Genomic DNA, 15487 nt, shown 5'->3' with positions numbered 1-15487 from the left:
AAATAAAAAATAAATCTGTTTTCCATTCATGCGTTTGTGCGAAATCCAGTTTTGTTACGCGTTCATCATTTCCAAAAGGACAGACACAAAAGCATAAATCATAATCTGTTTATGGCAGACCTGTTCGAACTGGTATCTGTTGAGGTCATCAGAACTAGAGACGTCATTCCAGCCGAAACTGGTAGCACTGACATGTCACATAATTATGCAGGTGCAAAGTATTCTGTGCGAATGTAAGAATTCATGCCACACATCAAAACAGATCACATATACATCAAAGGTAATCGTTGATCATTATTTTCAAATCAGATCATACACTAATAAAATAAAACAAGAGCAACAAAAAATTAACACAATTTTCTCACACATACACATTTTCAGCTTTCATACATCAAAATACACATGCCCAGTATCAATCACAAAATCAAAGAAATCACTAAAAAATCAATTGCGCATTACACACACAAATCTCTGTGTGTGTCAGCTTTTGATTATTCGTCTTAATAATAATCACATGAGTCTCTTGAGACGAAATCACAGGTTGTAGCCTGCCATGCGTACTGGATGCCAGACGCACGGATAAAAAGAACCACACAACCCAGAATGTCCGAGCACCTACAAATAGGAAGTCTGTGTAATAAACCTGTATACATAGTAGACAGTATTTTTAGAGGCACATGGTATTCAAACTGAACTGAATGTGCTCTTCTCGATGTCTTCAAGGACTGTGACCGGCGTTTACCCCTTGGCGCAAAATAAGGCGATGTTTGGAAATAACTTTGTCAAGTTTTCACGGGTTGTGGAAGACTTGCTTTCCCTTGTTTCCATAGAAACACAGAGGCAAGCCTTCAATGTCACGAGCAGATTGCCTCAATGTTTCTATGGAAAAGCAAGGAAAAGAAAGGAAAGCAACTCTTTCACAGCCTATAAAAAGCCGACAGAGTTATTTCCGTAATTCGTTTATTTGCATTCCAATGTAGGGAGGGGGGAGGGGGAGCCACACAACCAAAAATATCCAGCCACCCGGACAAAAATACCAAGTATGTATAATAACCCTGCGTACATAGTAAACAGGGGTAATAAAGGCACATGCGTTCGGACTCAGAAGAAAATGCTTTTCTCGATGGCTGAAATGACTGTGCAGTTTAAAGGCACCGTCCTTCCCGAGCAGACAACCTGGTGACTCACAATAGATGGGTCCAGGCTTTACCTGGGATATGACTCATATCAACAGCAGCAGTCCACTTGGACACACGCCACAAATATACAGCCTCGCTGCCTTTTGTGCAAAGTGTGACTGTTTACATTTAGTCAAGTTTTGACTAAATGTTTTAACATAGAGGGGGAATCGAGACGAGGGTCATGGTGTATGTGTGTCTGTGTGTGTGTGTGTGTGTGTGTGTGTGTGTGTGTGTGTGTGTGTGTGTCTGAATCAGAATCAGAATCAGAATCAGAATTTATTGTCATTAAAGCACAGAGCCTATTGACACATACAAGATATATAAGTACAGGAAAACAGCAATATAACATAACATACATGTAATACAAAACCAAGTGGAACAGGGTGAACAAAGAGGACCTGAAGATGAGCATAAGTTATTGAGGACAGTCGGAAGACGCATTGCACCTGCGTAGTTGAAAACAATCGTACACATATTTTGCCAATTGCCTTTGGATGTCGCTGTCAGTAAACAAAGAACTGACTCTTATTTCATCACTGCCGGTGGAAGTATTCGGTAATAACTGTTGCCCGAGATGAGCATACATTGTACACGAATCAAGGAATGTGTGTGTGTGTGTGTGTGTGTGTGTGTGTGTGTGTGTGTCTGTGTGTGTGTGTGTGTGTGTGTGTGTGTGTGTCTGTGCGTGTGTGGTGTGTGTGTGTGTGTGTGTCTGTGCGTGTGTGTGTGTAGAGCGATTCAGAGTAAACTACTGGACCGATCTTTATGAAATTTGACATGAGAGTTCCTGGGTATGATATCCCCAGATGGTTTTTTTCATTTTTTCGATAAATGTCTTTTATGACGTCATATCCGGCTTTTCGTAAAAGTTGAGGCGGCACTGTCACACCTTCATTTTTCAATCAAATTGATTGAAATTTTGGCCAAGCAATCTTCGACGAAGGCCGGACTTCGGTATTGCATTTCAGCATGTAGGCTTAAAAATTAATTAATGACTTTGGTCATTAAAAATCTGAAAATTGTAATTAAAATAATTTTTTTATAAAACGATCCAAAATTACTTTTATTTTATTTTTCATCATGTTCTGATTCCAAAAACATATAAATATGCTATATTCGGATTAAAAACAAGCTCTGAAAATTAAAAATAAAGTGGTATAAGATGTTTTTGTATGGTTCTAAGTGGTATAAGATGTTTTTGTATGGTTCTAAGTGGTATAGGATGTTTTGTATGTTTCTAAGTGGTATAGGATGTTTTGTGTGGTTCTAAGTGGTATAGGATGTTTTGTGTGGTTCTAAGTGGTATAGGATGTTTTTGTACGTTTCTAAATGGTAAAGGATGTTTTGTATGGTTCTAAGTGGTATAGGATGTTTTGTATGGTTCTAAGTGGTATAGGATGTTTTGTATGGTTCTAAGTGGTATAGGATGTTTTGTATGGTTCTAAGTGGTATAGGATGTTTTGTATGGTTCTAAGTGGTATAAGATGTTTTGTATGGTTCTAAGTGGTATAAGATGTTTTTGTATGGTTCTAAGTGGTATAAGATATTTTTGTATGGTTCTAAGTGGTATAGGATGTTTTTGTACGGTTCTAAGTGGTATAGGATGTTTTTGTACGGTTCTAAGAGGTATAGGATGTTTTGCATGGTTCTAAGTTCTTTCTTTTCTTTCTTTCTTTATTTGGTGTTTAACGTCGTTTTCAACCATTCAAGGTTATATCGCGACGGATGGTTCTAAGTGGTATAAGATGTTTTTGTATGGTTCTAAGTGGTATAGGATGTTTTGTATGGTTCTAAGTGGTATAAGATGTTTTGTATGGTTCTAAGTGGTATAGGATGTTTTGTATGTTTCCAAGTGGTATAGGATGTTTTGTATGTTTCTAAGTGGTATAGGATGTTTTGTATGTTTCTAAGTGGTATAGGATGTTTCATATCCTTCGTAAAATATGAACGGATCTGTGATGAACATGGCCGCTCACACAAGAAGGGTGGAGCCTTGAAGAGATCGTGGTGAACAGACCAAAATATCACCCGTCTCGGCAGCTGAAAAAAACAGCAGTGGACAGTTTCTTGCGACAATTTTTGTAAACAACGGAACTTTGAAGCGATTCCTTATGCGTGAAGTCACCAAAGAACATAATTTCTGCCGTTACTTTAAAAAAACCAAGAACCATCAAATAGAGCCAGTGTTCCATTTTAACTATCCAGTCTGGTTATGAGCCGCTCTCGGACATAATAATCATCATTCACTGTTCCAAGCGCAAGTCTCGGACAGTCCACAGCTAGCACGCACATCATCATCATGACCTAGTTGTGTATCGGCCAGCCTACCACTGCAGCTTGCCCGGGACGTATTTCCTCAGCAGACCCTCATAGTAGTCGTGCAGGGCGTCCACGTCGGGCATGTCGGGCGCCTTGGTGTAGAGGTCGAACTGGTTGAACTCGTTGACCCAGCGCAGCATCTCCTCGTCCTTGTTGTTGCACAGGTAGCGGTAGGCCCCAGACGAGTGCCACGGGTAGAAGGAGTGGAAGCGGATGATGTACAGCGCCTCTTCGGGGAGGCTGTGCTGGTTGGCCTGCAGGACTCGGTAGAGGTACTCGTCATGCCCCCACGACATCAGCACCCGGTCCAGCCCGCAGTTCTCCGTGTAGATGCCCTGGCGGGTGTTGAGCTTGGGGTCCTGGAGGTCGGGGTTCTTGGCGAAGCTCTCCACCCCGAAGACGATGGAGGGATCCGGGGCGCAGCCTACGGGGAAGGTGTCCCCCACCACGCACCACTGGGGCTCCCCCCACAGCGCCATCAGCTTGCCCGCGTCGTGAATCAGACCCACCACCTGACATACAAAACCAAACCCCAATGAAATACTGTCCCACTACGATTTGTTTGTTGATTCATGGGCTGAAACTCCTACGGATTTTACGTGTATGACCGTTTTTACCCCGCCATTAAGGCAGCCATACGCCGCTTTCGGGGGATGTCCCACTACGATGAGATGCGGTGCGATGTAATACAATACAATTTGATACGATACAATGACGGGCGCTGTGGCGGGATGGTAAGACGTCGGCCTCTTAATCGGAAGGTCGAGAGTTCGAATCCCGGCCGCGGCCGCCTGGTGGGTTAAGTGTGGAGATTTTTCCGATCTCCCAGGTCAACTTATGTGCAGACCTGCTAGTGGCTTACCCCCCTTCGTGTGTACACACAAGCACAAGACCAAGTGCACACGGAAAAGATCCTGTAATCCATGTCAGAGTTCGGTGGGTTATAGAAACACGAAAATACCCAGCATGCTTCCTCTGAAAGCGGCGTATGGCTGCCTAAATGGCGGGGTAAAAACAGTCATACACGTAAAATTCCACTCGTGCAAAAACACGAGTGTACAAGGGAGTTTCAGCCCACGAACGCAGAAGAAGAAGATACGATACAATACAATACAATTTGATACCATACAATATAATTTGATACGATACAATACAATTTGATACGATTTTGATACAATACAATTTGACACGATACAATACAATTTGATAAGCTTACTGTACATGTACAATACAATTTGACACGATACAAAACAGTTCTTATTTGTTTTTTGTTTTTAACTTTGGAACGTTAACTTTGGAACTCATACACAGCACCATCACACAGGTAAACCCTCGTCACCTGTAGCCATTCCTTGTCCGGGTGGTTCTTGCGGACCCCCTCCGCCGTCTGGAAGGCGTGGAAAGCGTTGGGCAGGTCAGTGTCCGGGTCACTCTCGTCCACCAGCCCGTTCAGCTTCTCAAGGGCCTCCATGATGGTCAGTCGGTCGTGGTCAAACTTGCCCCAGTGCTCCATCCTGTTCAGGGTTTCCAGCAAAACACGCCGTTAGACGTACATACAAGAGTGTGTCAAACAAAACACGCCGTTGTACAAAGTTACATACGAGAGTATGCCAAACAAAACACGCCGTTGTACAAAGTTACATACGAGGGTGTGTCAAACAAAACACGCCGTTGTACAAAGTTACATACGAGAGTATGCCAAACAAAACACGCCGTTGTACAAAGTTACATACGAGAGTGTGTCAAACAAAACACGCCGTTGTACAAAGTTACATACGAGGGTGTGTCAAACAAAACACGCCGTTGTACAAAGTTACATACGAGAGTGTGTCAAACAAAACACGCCGTTGTACAAAGTTACATATGAGAGTGTGTCAAACAAAACACGCCGTTGTACAAAGTTACATACGAGAGTGTGTCAAACAAAACACGCCGTTGTACAAAGTTACATACGAGGGTGTGTCAAACAAAACACGCCGTTGTACAAAGTTACATACAAGGGTGTGTCAAACAAAGCAAGCCGTTGTACAAAGTTACATACGAGGGTGTGTCAAACAAAACACGCCGTTGTACAAAGTTACATACGAGGGTGTGTCAAACAAAACACGCCGTTGTACAAAGTTACATACGAGGGTGTGTCAAACAAAACACGCCGTTGTACAAAGTTACATACGAGGGTGCGAGTGCGTCAAACAAGAATGAACGTGAGAAACCGCACTGCATAGAGGCAAAATCTTATAAAGCGTTACACAAAAAAGCATTTTGTTAGCAAAACACTAAGCAGCGGACCATCGTGGGTGAAGTCACCAGAGAACATAATTCTGGCATCCTACCTACAATTTAGATATAGCCAGCTAGCCCTCAATCGGATTTCTCCTCGGCTAAAATCAGTCTTTGTTGTGCCTACGCGGCCAATTGTCTGCTACCTTGAATCACAAGACAGAAGCTTACAATAAGTTCTCAAACATTTAACTATAGCTATGCTTGGCAAGAATGTGAATATTCAATAAACAAATCTAAACTTTCCAATATCTTGAATACAAATGTGCATATGTAGGCTATATCAGTATCAGCAGTAGTCAAAGAAGATAAAAAGAAAACAAAAGAGTTTGGGGGAGGGCTATCTCCCGACATTGCCCCGTGGAAACTTTTTGCACTGTGGGGAATAGAAGTCCTAGATTTAGGAGGACTTAAAGAAAAATTAGCTAGTTTCGATTTTATTCAGCGCCACACTCAGCCTGACGCCGAACCTCACACCAACGGGACTACTTAGGGAGACTGCAAAAAAGAACAATCCAACTTGCCTGTTCTTGACGAAGGCCAGGGTCTGGTTGGTGTGCATCAGGTCATAGGTCTTGGCCACGTGATCCGGAATGTTGTGGATCCGGAAGTCCCGGAACTTGGTGACGTCCTTGACCTCTGGCCGGAACTCGGAGGGGTCAGAGAGGACGACGGGAAGGGCCACGCCAGCAGCAGACATGATGACGGTGATTGTGAGAGAAGTTGGAGGCTCTGGGGTGGCTTGGTGACAAGCGTTTCTTTGGTGCTAACTAAAACAATAAATGAAGAAAATGAAAAATATGTTTAAAGTTGCTGTGACTACAGGAGTAGTTGGATCTTTCTGAGTATGTGACAAGAGTTTTCTTGTTGCAAGCTGAAAGAATAATGGAAGAAAATAATAAAGAAGTCAGGGTACACACTGGACACTGCCGTTTTGTTCCAGCATCAATCTTTTCCGCTTGTACCTGTCGACCCACACCCCAGACAATCTGATTGCGAAACACTTCCACAACCCACTCAGCACTGACGTCCTGCAATTTTGTCTACTGCACAAGGAAGCCAGGACCCATTTATTTGCCCCAGGATGCAACTGGAGACAAGAACTTTAGAGGTTCCAAAGAATGACTTGAAACCACGACCAACTTCTTCATCATCATCATCATCATCATCATCATCATCATCATCATCATCATCATCATCATCATCATCATCATCATCATCATCATCATCATCATCATCATCATCATCATCATCATCATCATCAAACAAATGTCTCAGGCCTTATCATCCCTGGAACAGCAAAGACGAAGACGAAAAAGTTGCTGCAAGAGTGGTTTGAGACCTAGTCGAGATGAATGTCAGTGCACACAGAAAGAACAAAGGATGATGTGATAAAATGATAAAGAAGTTAGCTGTAAGAGAAGTTCAGTTTCGGATGTCTCTGCGACAAGTTTCTACCAGTAGTGGTCAGTGCAAACTGAAATTTTAAGAGAGAGAGAGAGAGAGAGAGAGAGAGAGAGAGAGAGAGAGAGAGAGAGAGAGAGAGAGAGAGAGAGAGAGAGAGAGAGAGAGAGAGAGAGAGAGAATGACAATTCTTTATTTTACGAGGGTAACAGAATAAGCATTGGTATACTTTTTTGCATCTGGCCCTCGCCCTAAAGAGGGACTAAATCTACTATAATAACTACTACTACATACATACATAATTAGTGAAACAGTATAAGTTTATGTACATAAGCGCATTATATGAAACATTGTAGTTTATAAATGTTCATGACAAGGTGCAAAGCAAAAATGTGCAAGTCAATTAGAATCAGAATACTATGCAATAGTACATCAACTCTGCAAGACAATGGATATTATGCAGAACATCATAATTTCGTGAACAGAGAGATATGAGAGAGAGATACAGTGGAGTCCGGGTACAACGAATCTCAAGGGAGATGCATTTTACTTTTTAGTTCGTTATATCAGTAATTCGCTGTAGAGTTTTCAACCCTAAATGGCCTCAAGAAAAGTTTTCCCAATCACCTTCAAATGATCGTCCCATCGATCTTTCCTTGGAGAGTACAATCTCTGCATGTTTTCAACAGCTTCATAATATAATCCATAGAGAGAGGCAAACTAACAGCGGGAGGTGCATGAAAAGCGTCAGTTTTCACGATAAAACTTTGACTCGCTCATTCACGGGACATAACTGCACTCCGGACTGTCCACAGTGTTGAGCAATTTAGGCCCGGAGACTTCACTGCCTGAGGAGAGTATTAATTCAAACGAACGCGTGGTTCGCGTCACTCGGTCACGGATCGGAGAAAACAAAAAAACAGTTCCAGATTTCGAAACCATGTTCGTCAGCCATTGTTTTTAGCAAGACAGACCACATGTGCACGAGCTTCCCTCCCATCAGATGTTGTCGAGGCCCCCTCCTATAATGCCTTCTGCTTGAGGGCAATGAGGGCCATACAGGCACAGTAACCGCCCTCCCCCTGCCCCACCTCCTTTATTTTTTTTTTATCTTTATTTTTTATTTCTTTATTTTTCCCCTTTTATTTTTTTTTTCTTTATTTTATTTTATGTTAAGGACACACACTTGCACTTCGCCAACATGTTAGTAATGGTCAATTCATTGATCGCTGAACATTATTGGAAGAAGAAGAAGAAGCCGCTTCGCTGACGTACATCGCAAAATGTCATGACGTCACCACAACTTTCGGTTTTGGTTCGATCTGTTCCGTGCACCTCCCGCTGTTAGTGTGTTCAGAGTTCGCTCATCACGCGATGTGCACTTGTGTTTGTGCATTTTTGTGTATTTTTGTCTTTGGAGACAATTATTGACATCAGTTCGTTGTAGCCTTGTGACTTTTATAGACAAAACGGCTCTGGGGCGATGAAAACGTGTTTGTTAAAAGAGAAGGTTCGATGTAGCCGGAAAGTAACAAGTAAGAAATAGAAGGTTGTCTGCCGGGAAATCACTGAATGGCAGTTTGTTAAAAGAGGGATTTCGTTATACCCAGGTTCGTTATAGCTGGACTCCACTGTAATCCACTGGCAGAGAGCAGTACATAGTATATCTTTGCCTAACACTGACTCTCTCTCAGATAGGCACGCACACAAAAGCGTTGAGAGAGAGAGAGAGAGAGAGAGAGAGAGAGAGAGAGAGAGAGAGAGAGAGAGAGAGAGAGAGAGAGAGAGAGAGAGAGAGATCAAATCAAATCAAATCAAATCAAATTTTATTTTACGAGGGTTGTGGCATAAGCAATATAAACGAGCTTCTTTTCAACCAGCCCTCGCCCAGAGAGGGACTATTCTAATCTTGAATACATATATATATATATATATATATATATATATATATATATATATATATATATATATATATATATAAATATATATACAGAGAGAGAGAGAGAGAGAGAGAGAGAGAGAGAGAGAGAGAGGGAGAGAGAGAGAGAGAGAGAGACAAACATAAACCATTAGTACATAGCTGAGTACATAGCGATAGCAAGCCCTGAGTACATAATATGTACTGAGTACATAGCGATAGCAAGCCCTACTTTGCAGGGGCATCAGTTCAAGGTCCGTCAGTGCAGAATACGGGATGGATTATCAGCGTCTTCAAATACTATTCTGCACTTTGGAACACACTCACACACCACCACACCTCTGCATCACTGTCTCTCCCTGTCAGGCTCTAGTTCAAGTTTCTCTCATGCACACCCTCTCTCACTCACTTCCACTTCTCTCTCAATCGGTCTCAGTCTCAGTCGTCTCTCTCTCTCTCTCTCTCTCTCTCTCTCTCTCTCTCTCTCTCTCTCTCTCTCTCTCTCTCTCTCTCTCTCTCTCTTTGTCTATCTGTCTCTCTCTCTCTCTCTCTCTCTCTCTCTCTCTCTCTCTCTCTCTCTCTCTCTCTCTCTCTCTCTCTGTCCCTAGTTATACCTGAACGTGACTTGACTACTGCAACTTGTTATCATTCCTGCACTATACACCTGCACCTGTTGGGTTCGCGTGTAGTTCAGATGGTCAAGGTCACTGTCATTCGTGCGCCTGTGGTTTTCGGTTAACAGCTGATGCGGTCGTCGACTGTGACACTTTGTGCCTGACCGAGATTCGCATGTGGGGTAACACACAAAAAATACAGCACGTGTTTACATCCGTTTGTGTATAGGAGTGATGAAATAGGCTGGGAACAAATAGGTGAGTGAAGGCTTGCTTTGCCCACGGTGACAAGTGATAGCTAGATTATTAATTATAACATCTTTGTGTTGTATTAGTGTCAATACTGATTCAGTTCTACTCGGCCCAAGCTCGTCCGCTCGCTGAACTGAATTGAGGTAAACACCACTAATGTTTTGCTATGAGTAGTTACAATTTTTAATGACCAAAGTCATTAATTAATTTTTAAGCCACCAAGCTGAAATGCAATACCGAAGTCCGGCCTTCGTCGAAGATTGCTTGGCCAAAACTAGTTTCAATCAATTTGATTGAAAAACGAGGGTGTGACAGTGCCGCCTCAACTTTTACAAAAAGCCGGATATGACGTCATCAAAGACATTTATCGAAAAAATGAAAAAAACGTCCGGGGATATCATACCCAGGAACTCTCATGTCAAATTTCATAAAGATCGGTCCAGTAGTTTACTCTCAATCGCTCTACACACACACACGCACACACACACACACACACACACACACACACATACACACATACACCACGACCCTCGTCTCGATTCCCCCTCTATGTTAAAACATTTAGTCAAAACTTGACTAAATGTGACTAAATGTAAAAAGAGGGCTGCCTGAAACTGGTAATGATCATCCTCAGAATGCACCAGATTGCACCATTTTGCATCCTTTTTTTCAAAATTTTCCGGGGGGGCATGCCCCCGGACCCCCCTAGCAAGCTAGGCGCTTCGCGCCGTCGGATCGGCGCTTCGCGCCTTCACACCCCATATCTTCACAATATACTTTTGGAAACCCCCCCCCCCCCCCATAAAATGAACTGATCCGCCCCTGTACTGTATTCTGAGAAACCGACATAAACAAAAGCGCAAGGGTCGTGACAGGCGCACGATGTGAAATGTTCTGTTGTGTTTAACTACGATGGGATCCTTCTTTTCAGAACCCCGATTAAACACACAAATATGCCCCCCCCCCCCCCCCCCCTCCCGAAATGAAAGCCTACACAATTCAGTTACAGCCAAATATAGAACACACCTGCACACCGCACACACACTGACACACACACACACACGCCGTGCATACACGAACACCGCACACACACACACACACACACACACATAAACACACAACATGAAACACACGAAAAAACAAACACATACACACTGACTCGCACACACGGACACACAAATATTGATTGGGGAAAAATGGCAATCATCAGTACAGTATGGTTCACTTCTAACAGGACAACTACTCAAGGCAGGCAGGTAAGAACATCACAGGGGAATCGTTTCGATCGGTCAAAACACACACACACACACACACACACACACACACACACACACACACACACACACGGCAATGCACACACACACACACACACACCACATACAACACACACACACACACACACCACACTTACAACACTACACACACACAAGCATACACATACACTTGGACACCCACCCACACCGTGGGCACACACACAAGCACATACAGTGATACACACACACAAACACACACTAAACAATTTTTATGAAGGAAAAACTGAATCACCAACCGTGCACAACAAACTACGATTTTCTATTCTGCAAACCGCAGAAGTAAACACAAATGCTTACCCACAACAACACACAGAGTTCCGAATCGCTGCGCTCAGAACCATGCGTACACCTCCACAGTCAAGCGGCGTAAACTATCAACACACGGCAGCCCGATTGTGTCAATTTATACCCCACGTGGACAACTTTATGGTAATGACCCTGACCAGTTTCATCCGGATTCGTCGATAGTGTTTGTGAACTTGTAGCCGGCTGAAACCAGTTTCACAGCGTGTTATTTTTATTGACGGGCGCATAAGGTACACTCTGCATGCAGGAAGTCCAATAACGAAAGTGCAGAACTGAGAAGTCCCCCATTCACGGTCTGCTTCTTCTTCGTTCCATTATATCCCCCCCCCCCCCCCCCCCCTACAGCAGCCTGCTTGAATCACCAGGTGAACTGAGTAGGTCTTTCCTAGCATATGTCGTCGCACATCTGACTTAAATTCGAGGTTGTTGATGTGTGGGTATTTGATATAGCTAGCGTTACCCTGTCCTAATGCAATGATATCATATGCTCGAGAATCGTGCAGTGCAAAGTGTATCACTGCTAAGAGGTCAACTGAGTGAATGACCGTGTAACAAACAGTTCAGTGTCACGTGAGCGCACACCAAAACATCATTCCCGCTGTGAAAACTGAAAAAATCAATTTGGCTGACAAGAAAACGCAAAGATTGAGATAAAAACATGTTGGCTGATAAAGGACAAAGTATACAAGTTGGATGCCGCGGTAAATATTCGACGGAAATCACACACGTTTTGGAAATCAGGACAAAACTTGCCTTCCATTACTTCCTAGTCACGGTGTGAGTGTGTGTGTGTCTGTGTCTATTTGTGGAGTGTGTGGGTGTGGGGGGACTGAACCAGTGTGTGTGCGTGTGTGTGTGTGTCCAGTGTGTGCATGTGTGTGTGTGTGTGTGTGTGATTGTGTGTTTCAATGTGTATGTGTGTTTCAGTGTGTGTGTGTGTGTGTGTGTGTGTGTGTGTGTGTCAGTGTGTGAGTGTGTGTTCCAAATCAGTTCGAACAGTGACGGCTTTTAAGGATTGTTTCAGGAAGACCCTCTTGAGAAGAACATGTCCGACATGGCAAACGCATCACCATGTTGCAGATATTGTGGCTCACTGGAATAGGCACTGTACTGTTTCCGAGTTACAATAATCAATACTGCCTTATGACCTCAGGCATGGTGTTCTGTGTCAGAATTCCTGAATGCGGTGACTATCAAATGCCTGACTTACCTTTGCACAGTGTGTCTTTCTCTTGTGTATGGTTGTGGCTTCAGAGTTCCGCACGGCTTAAAAAAGCACACAAAAATTGGACACAGTTCACTGGCCACGCCGGGGTTACCACACAACTCAGATCCGCGGTGGCTTTGCAACATTGCCATTAACGTCAACACGAAGTGCTCGATATAATGTATCATTTATTTATTTATTTATTTATTTATTAAGGAGATTTCTATAGCGCATAACTAAGAGCACTATGCGCTTTACAATATCACTAGGTATAAGCACACGCAGACATACTCTGATTAAATAGAACTTAGCCTAGCAAGACATACTAAGAACACTAAATATTTGAGTTCATACAAAAATAGAGAATTAAATTAAATACTGGACAAACGATTAAAATAAACTTAAGGTCTACACCAACTGCAATGGGCTATTTCAAATACAAAAGTTTAGTTAAATATAAAAGGCAGTGCATAAAACTCCATAATCCTAAGAGGGTCGAACAAATAAGAAACATAAGACTAAGTTAATATAATTACTTCGTAAAAAATAATAAACATGGAATACAAAGCTGTAATTGTTAACAACAAATTTAAAAAGATTTTCATGCCATATTGCACAACACATTTTGACACACACCCAACCTCACACAAGCGCACATACACACTTACACACACACACACACACACACACACACACACACACACACACACACACACACACACACACCTTATCCCATGCATCCCGTGTGACTGCCTGTCCTAGCTGATCTGAGATGAGAAGCCGAATCGTTGACAACGGAAGAACTTTGCCTTTAAAGACGTAGTTTGTTTGTTTGTTTATTTGTTGCTTAACGTCCAGCCGACTACGCAGAGCCATATCAGGACGAGGAAGGGGGGGATGAAGGGGGCCACTTGTCAAGCGATTCCTGTTTACAAATGCACTAACCCATTACTTGTGTCCCAGCAGGCTTTAGTAAAACTAAATTAATACCTACTGGAAGATTACCAGTTTCCAGTATGTTAAAATAGGCTTAACCTATCTACTGCTGGACTTACATCAGAACACTAACAGATTAAACTATACATGAATCGCGAGACAAGCGGCAAGAGAAGAGATTTTTGGAAAAAATACAGGTGAATGAGCAAGAAGGCAGAAAAAAGAAAAGAATTCATGAAGAAAAAGAGAGCATGACAGGAAAGAGGAACCAAAAATCTACCTAACAGCAAACTAGAAAGCTCCTGCGGTTCCAAAAACAGGAGGGGCCTTTAATTTCATAACCGCAGTGCCCCACTGCGGGAAAAGACGTAGTGTTTTGACTGAACTATGGGCTGCATACGTAACATAAAACTGGACCAACAATCTGTAAAAGCTGATGTCATGGAGAAAGTGTAACTTAAAAAATTTCAAGAAACTTATACTCAGGCACAGGCAGAATATGATCCGGTGGGGAAGGGTTGAGGGGTTTGGTAGGGGGGTGGGGTCCGGGGGTGGGGGGGGGGGGGTATGTGGATTTTGGTGCGGATTACTTAACCGCGCCGAACTGGACTTCGCCTTGTCATGGTGAAAGCAGAAAGGTACATCAATTCCTTCCCGTTAAACGATCATTTTCAGTACCACGAATCCGCCCAAGCCGCCTTTACACGCGACAAGAGCTTCCCTCCTCTTAGACACATAGTGAACATTCCCAAGCCTGGCTGCTTCCTGCTCAGAGTGAACATTTTTCGCTGAATCCGCATCGCGGACATTAGTGCAGGGATGGAATAAATTCAGCAAATTATAATACAATAGAAAACTTCTTTTTTTCCAAAGCCACGCTGTTGATTGTTGGTATGTGTCCTAAAGGAGAGATACTCTTATCATTGTAAAAGCTTGGACAGATCTGTGGTTGTGACATTTATTGCCTTCACAAAAAGGAAGGCATCTTTAAGCCGGAGCAATTAAGTCAGCTGCTCGACGCAAGGACTAGAATGCCGAGGTAGATCTCGAGTGTGAAGTAAAAGTCAGTCAGTGGCTTCTTTCATTTATCTGAAGACCGCGTTATGAAATTTGATCCCAACCTTGAAATTCTTCCAGTTCCAAAACCAGTGCGGTATGTACCTAGCTGCTTCGTAATACTTTCGTTGTGATTTTTGATTGAAGGGGTCGACTTCGTACACTTCTACTTTTAAGAGAGACTGATGAACTAGGTCCGACGCAAACATGAAAGCGGTAAACTATACATAGTGCATCTGCTACCGTTTTTGTATCGTTTTGTTTGCTTTTTAAACTTTTTCTGGACTAGTGTGTCCGTTTCAGTATATTAGCCCAAATACAACAAACAGCAACAACAAAAACGTTAGCAGAATTCAGTACAACACCTTTCGGTTATAATATTTAACGGAGATTAAAGGGCATAGCTCTAAGTAAACTTGCCTGAGAGAAGAAACAAGCACAAATAATGTACAGCTCTGTTATTATGTTATACGTTATATGAGAGGCACATCATACACAATTAATCAGTTACGAGAGTGCATCTCCTTTTTCCGTTAAAACTCACTTGTATATTAGCATAGTGCGTGTGTGTGTGTGTGTGTGTGTGTGTGTGTGTGTGTGTGTGTGTGTGTGTGTGTGTGTGTGTGTGTGCGTGCGTGGGTGTGTGTGTGTGTGTGTGTGTGTGTGTGTGTGTGTGTGTGTGTGTGTGCCGTGAGAGACTG

At 42.8% G+C, this 15487-nt stretch overlaps 1 protein-coding gene across 3 annotated transcripts; it reads right to left on the bottom strand.

Annotated features, from left to right (window-relative positions):
* Nucleotides 1-281: 281 nt before the first annotated feature.
* LOC138960023 (inositol oxygenase-like) lies at nucleotides 282-12874 on the bottom strand. 3 transcript variants are annotated; one of them, XM_070331743.1, is made up of 4 exons: nucleotides 12798-12874; nucleotides 6305-6550; nucleotides 4840-5014; nucleotides 282-4012 (listed from the first exon to the last, which is right to left on the bottom strand). In XM_070331743.1, the coding sequence occupies exons 2-4, from the start codon at nucleotides 6478-6480 to the stop codon at nucleotides 3506-3508; spliced, it is 858 nt and encodes a 285-aa protein (XP_070187844.1). In that variant the 5' UTR covers nucleotides 6481-6550; nucleotides 12798-12874; the 3' UTR covers nucleotides 282-3505. The 3 variants fall into 3 exon arrangements, with proteins under 3 accessions (XP_070187844.1, XP_070187843.1, XP_070187845.1); XM_070331742.1 differs by lacking the exon at nucleotides 12798-12874 and adding an exon at nucleotides 11579-11901; XM_070331744.1 differs by lacking the exon at nucleotides 12798-12874 and adding an exon at nucleotides 9717-10033.
* Nucleotides 12875-15487: the final 2613 nt, after the last annotated feature.

This window comes from Littorina saxatilis, linkage group LG2 (genome assembly GCF_037325665.1).
Source record: "Littorina saxatilis isolate snail1 linkage group LG2, US_GU_Lsax_2.0, whole genome shotgun sequence".
NCBI classification, from domain to species: domain Eukaryota; kingdom Metazoa; phylum Mollusca; class Gastropoda; order Littorinimorpha; family Littorinidae; genus Littorina; species Littorina saxatilis.
Note: the sequence above shows the minus strand (reverse complement) of the source record. Positions and strands in the feature narration are given on the sequence as shown.

Excerpts from the sequence above, each read along its gene's own strand:
- LOC138960023 (XM_070331743.1), bottom strand. The coding sequence starts at position 6,480 with ATGTCTGCTGCTGGCGTGGCCCTTCCCGTCGTCCTCTCTGACCCCTCC. Across the intron at positions 5,015-6,304 it reads CTGGCCTTCGTCAAGAACAG|GATGGAGCACTGGGGCAAGT; the intron begins GCAAGTTGGATT and ends AACCCTGAACAG. Across the intron at positions 4,013-4,839 it reads CGGACAAGGAATGGCTACAG|GTGGTGGGTCTGATTCACGA; the intron begins GTGACGAGGGTT and ends TTTGTATGTCAG.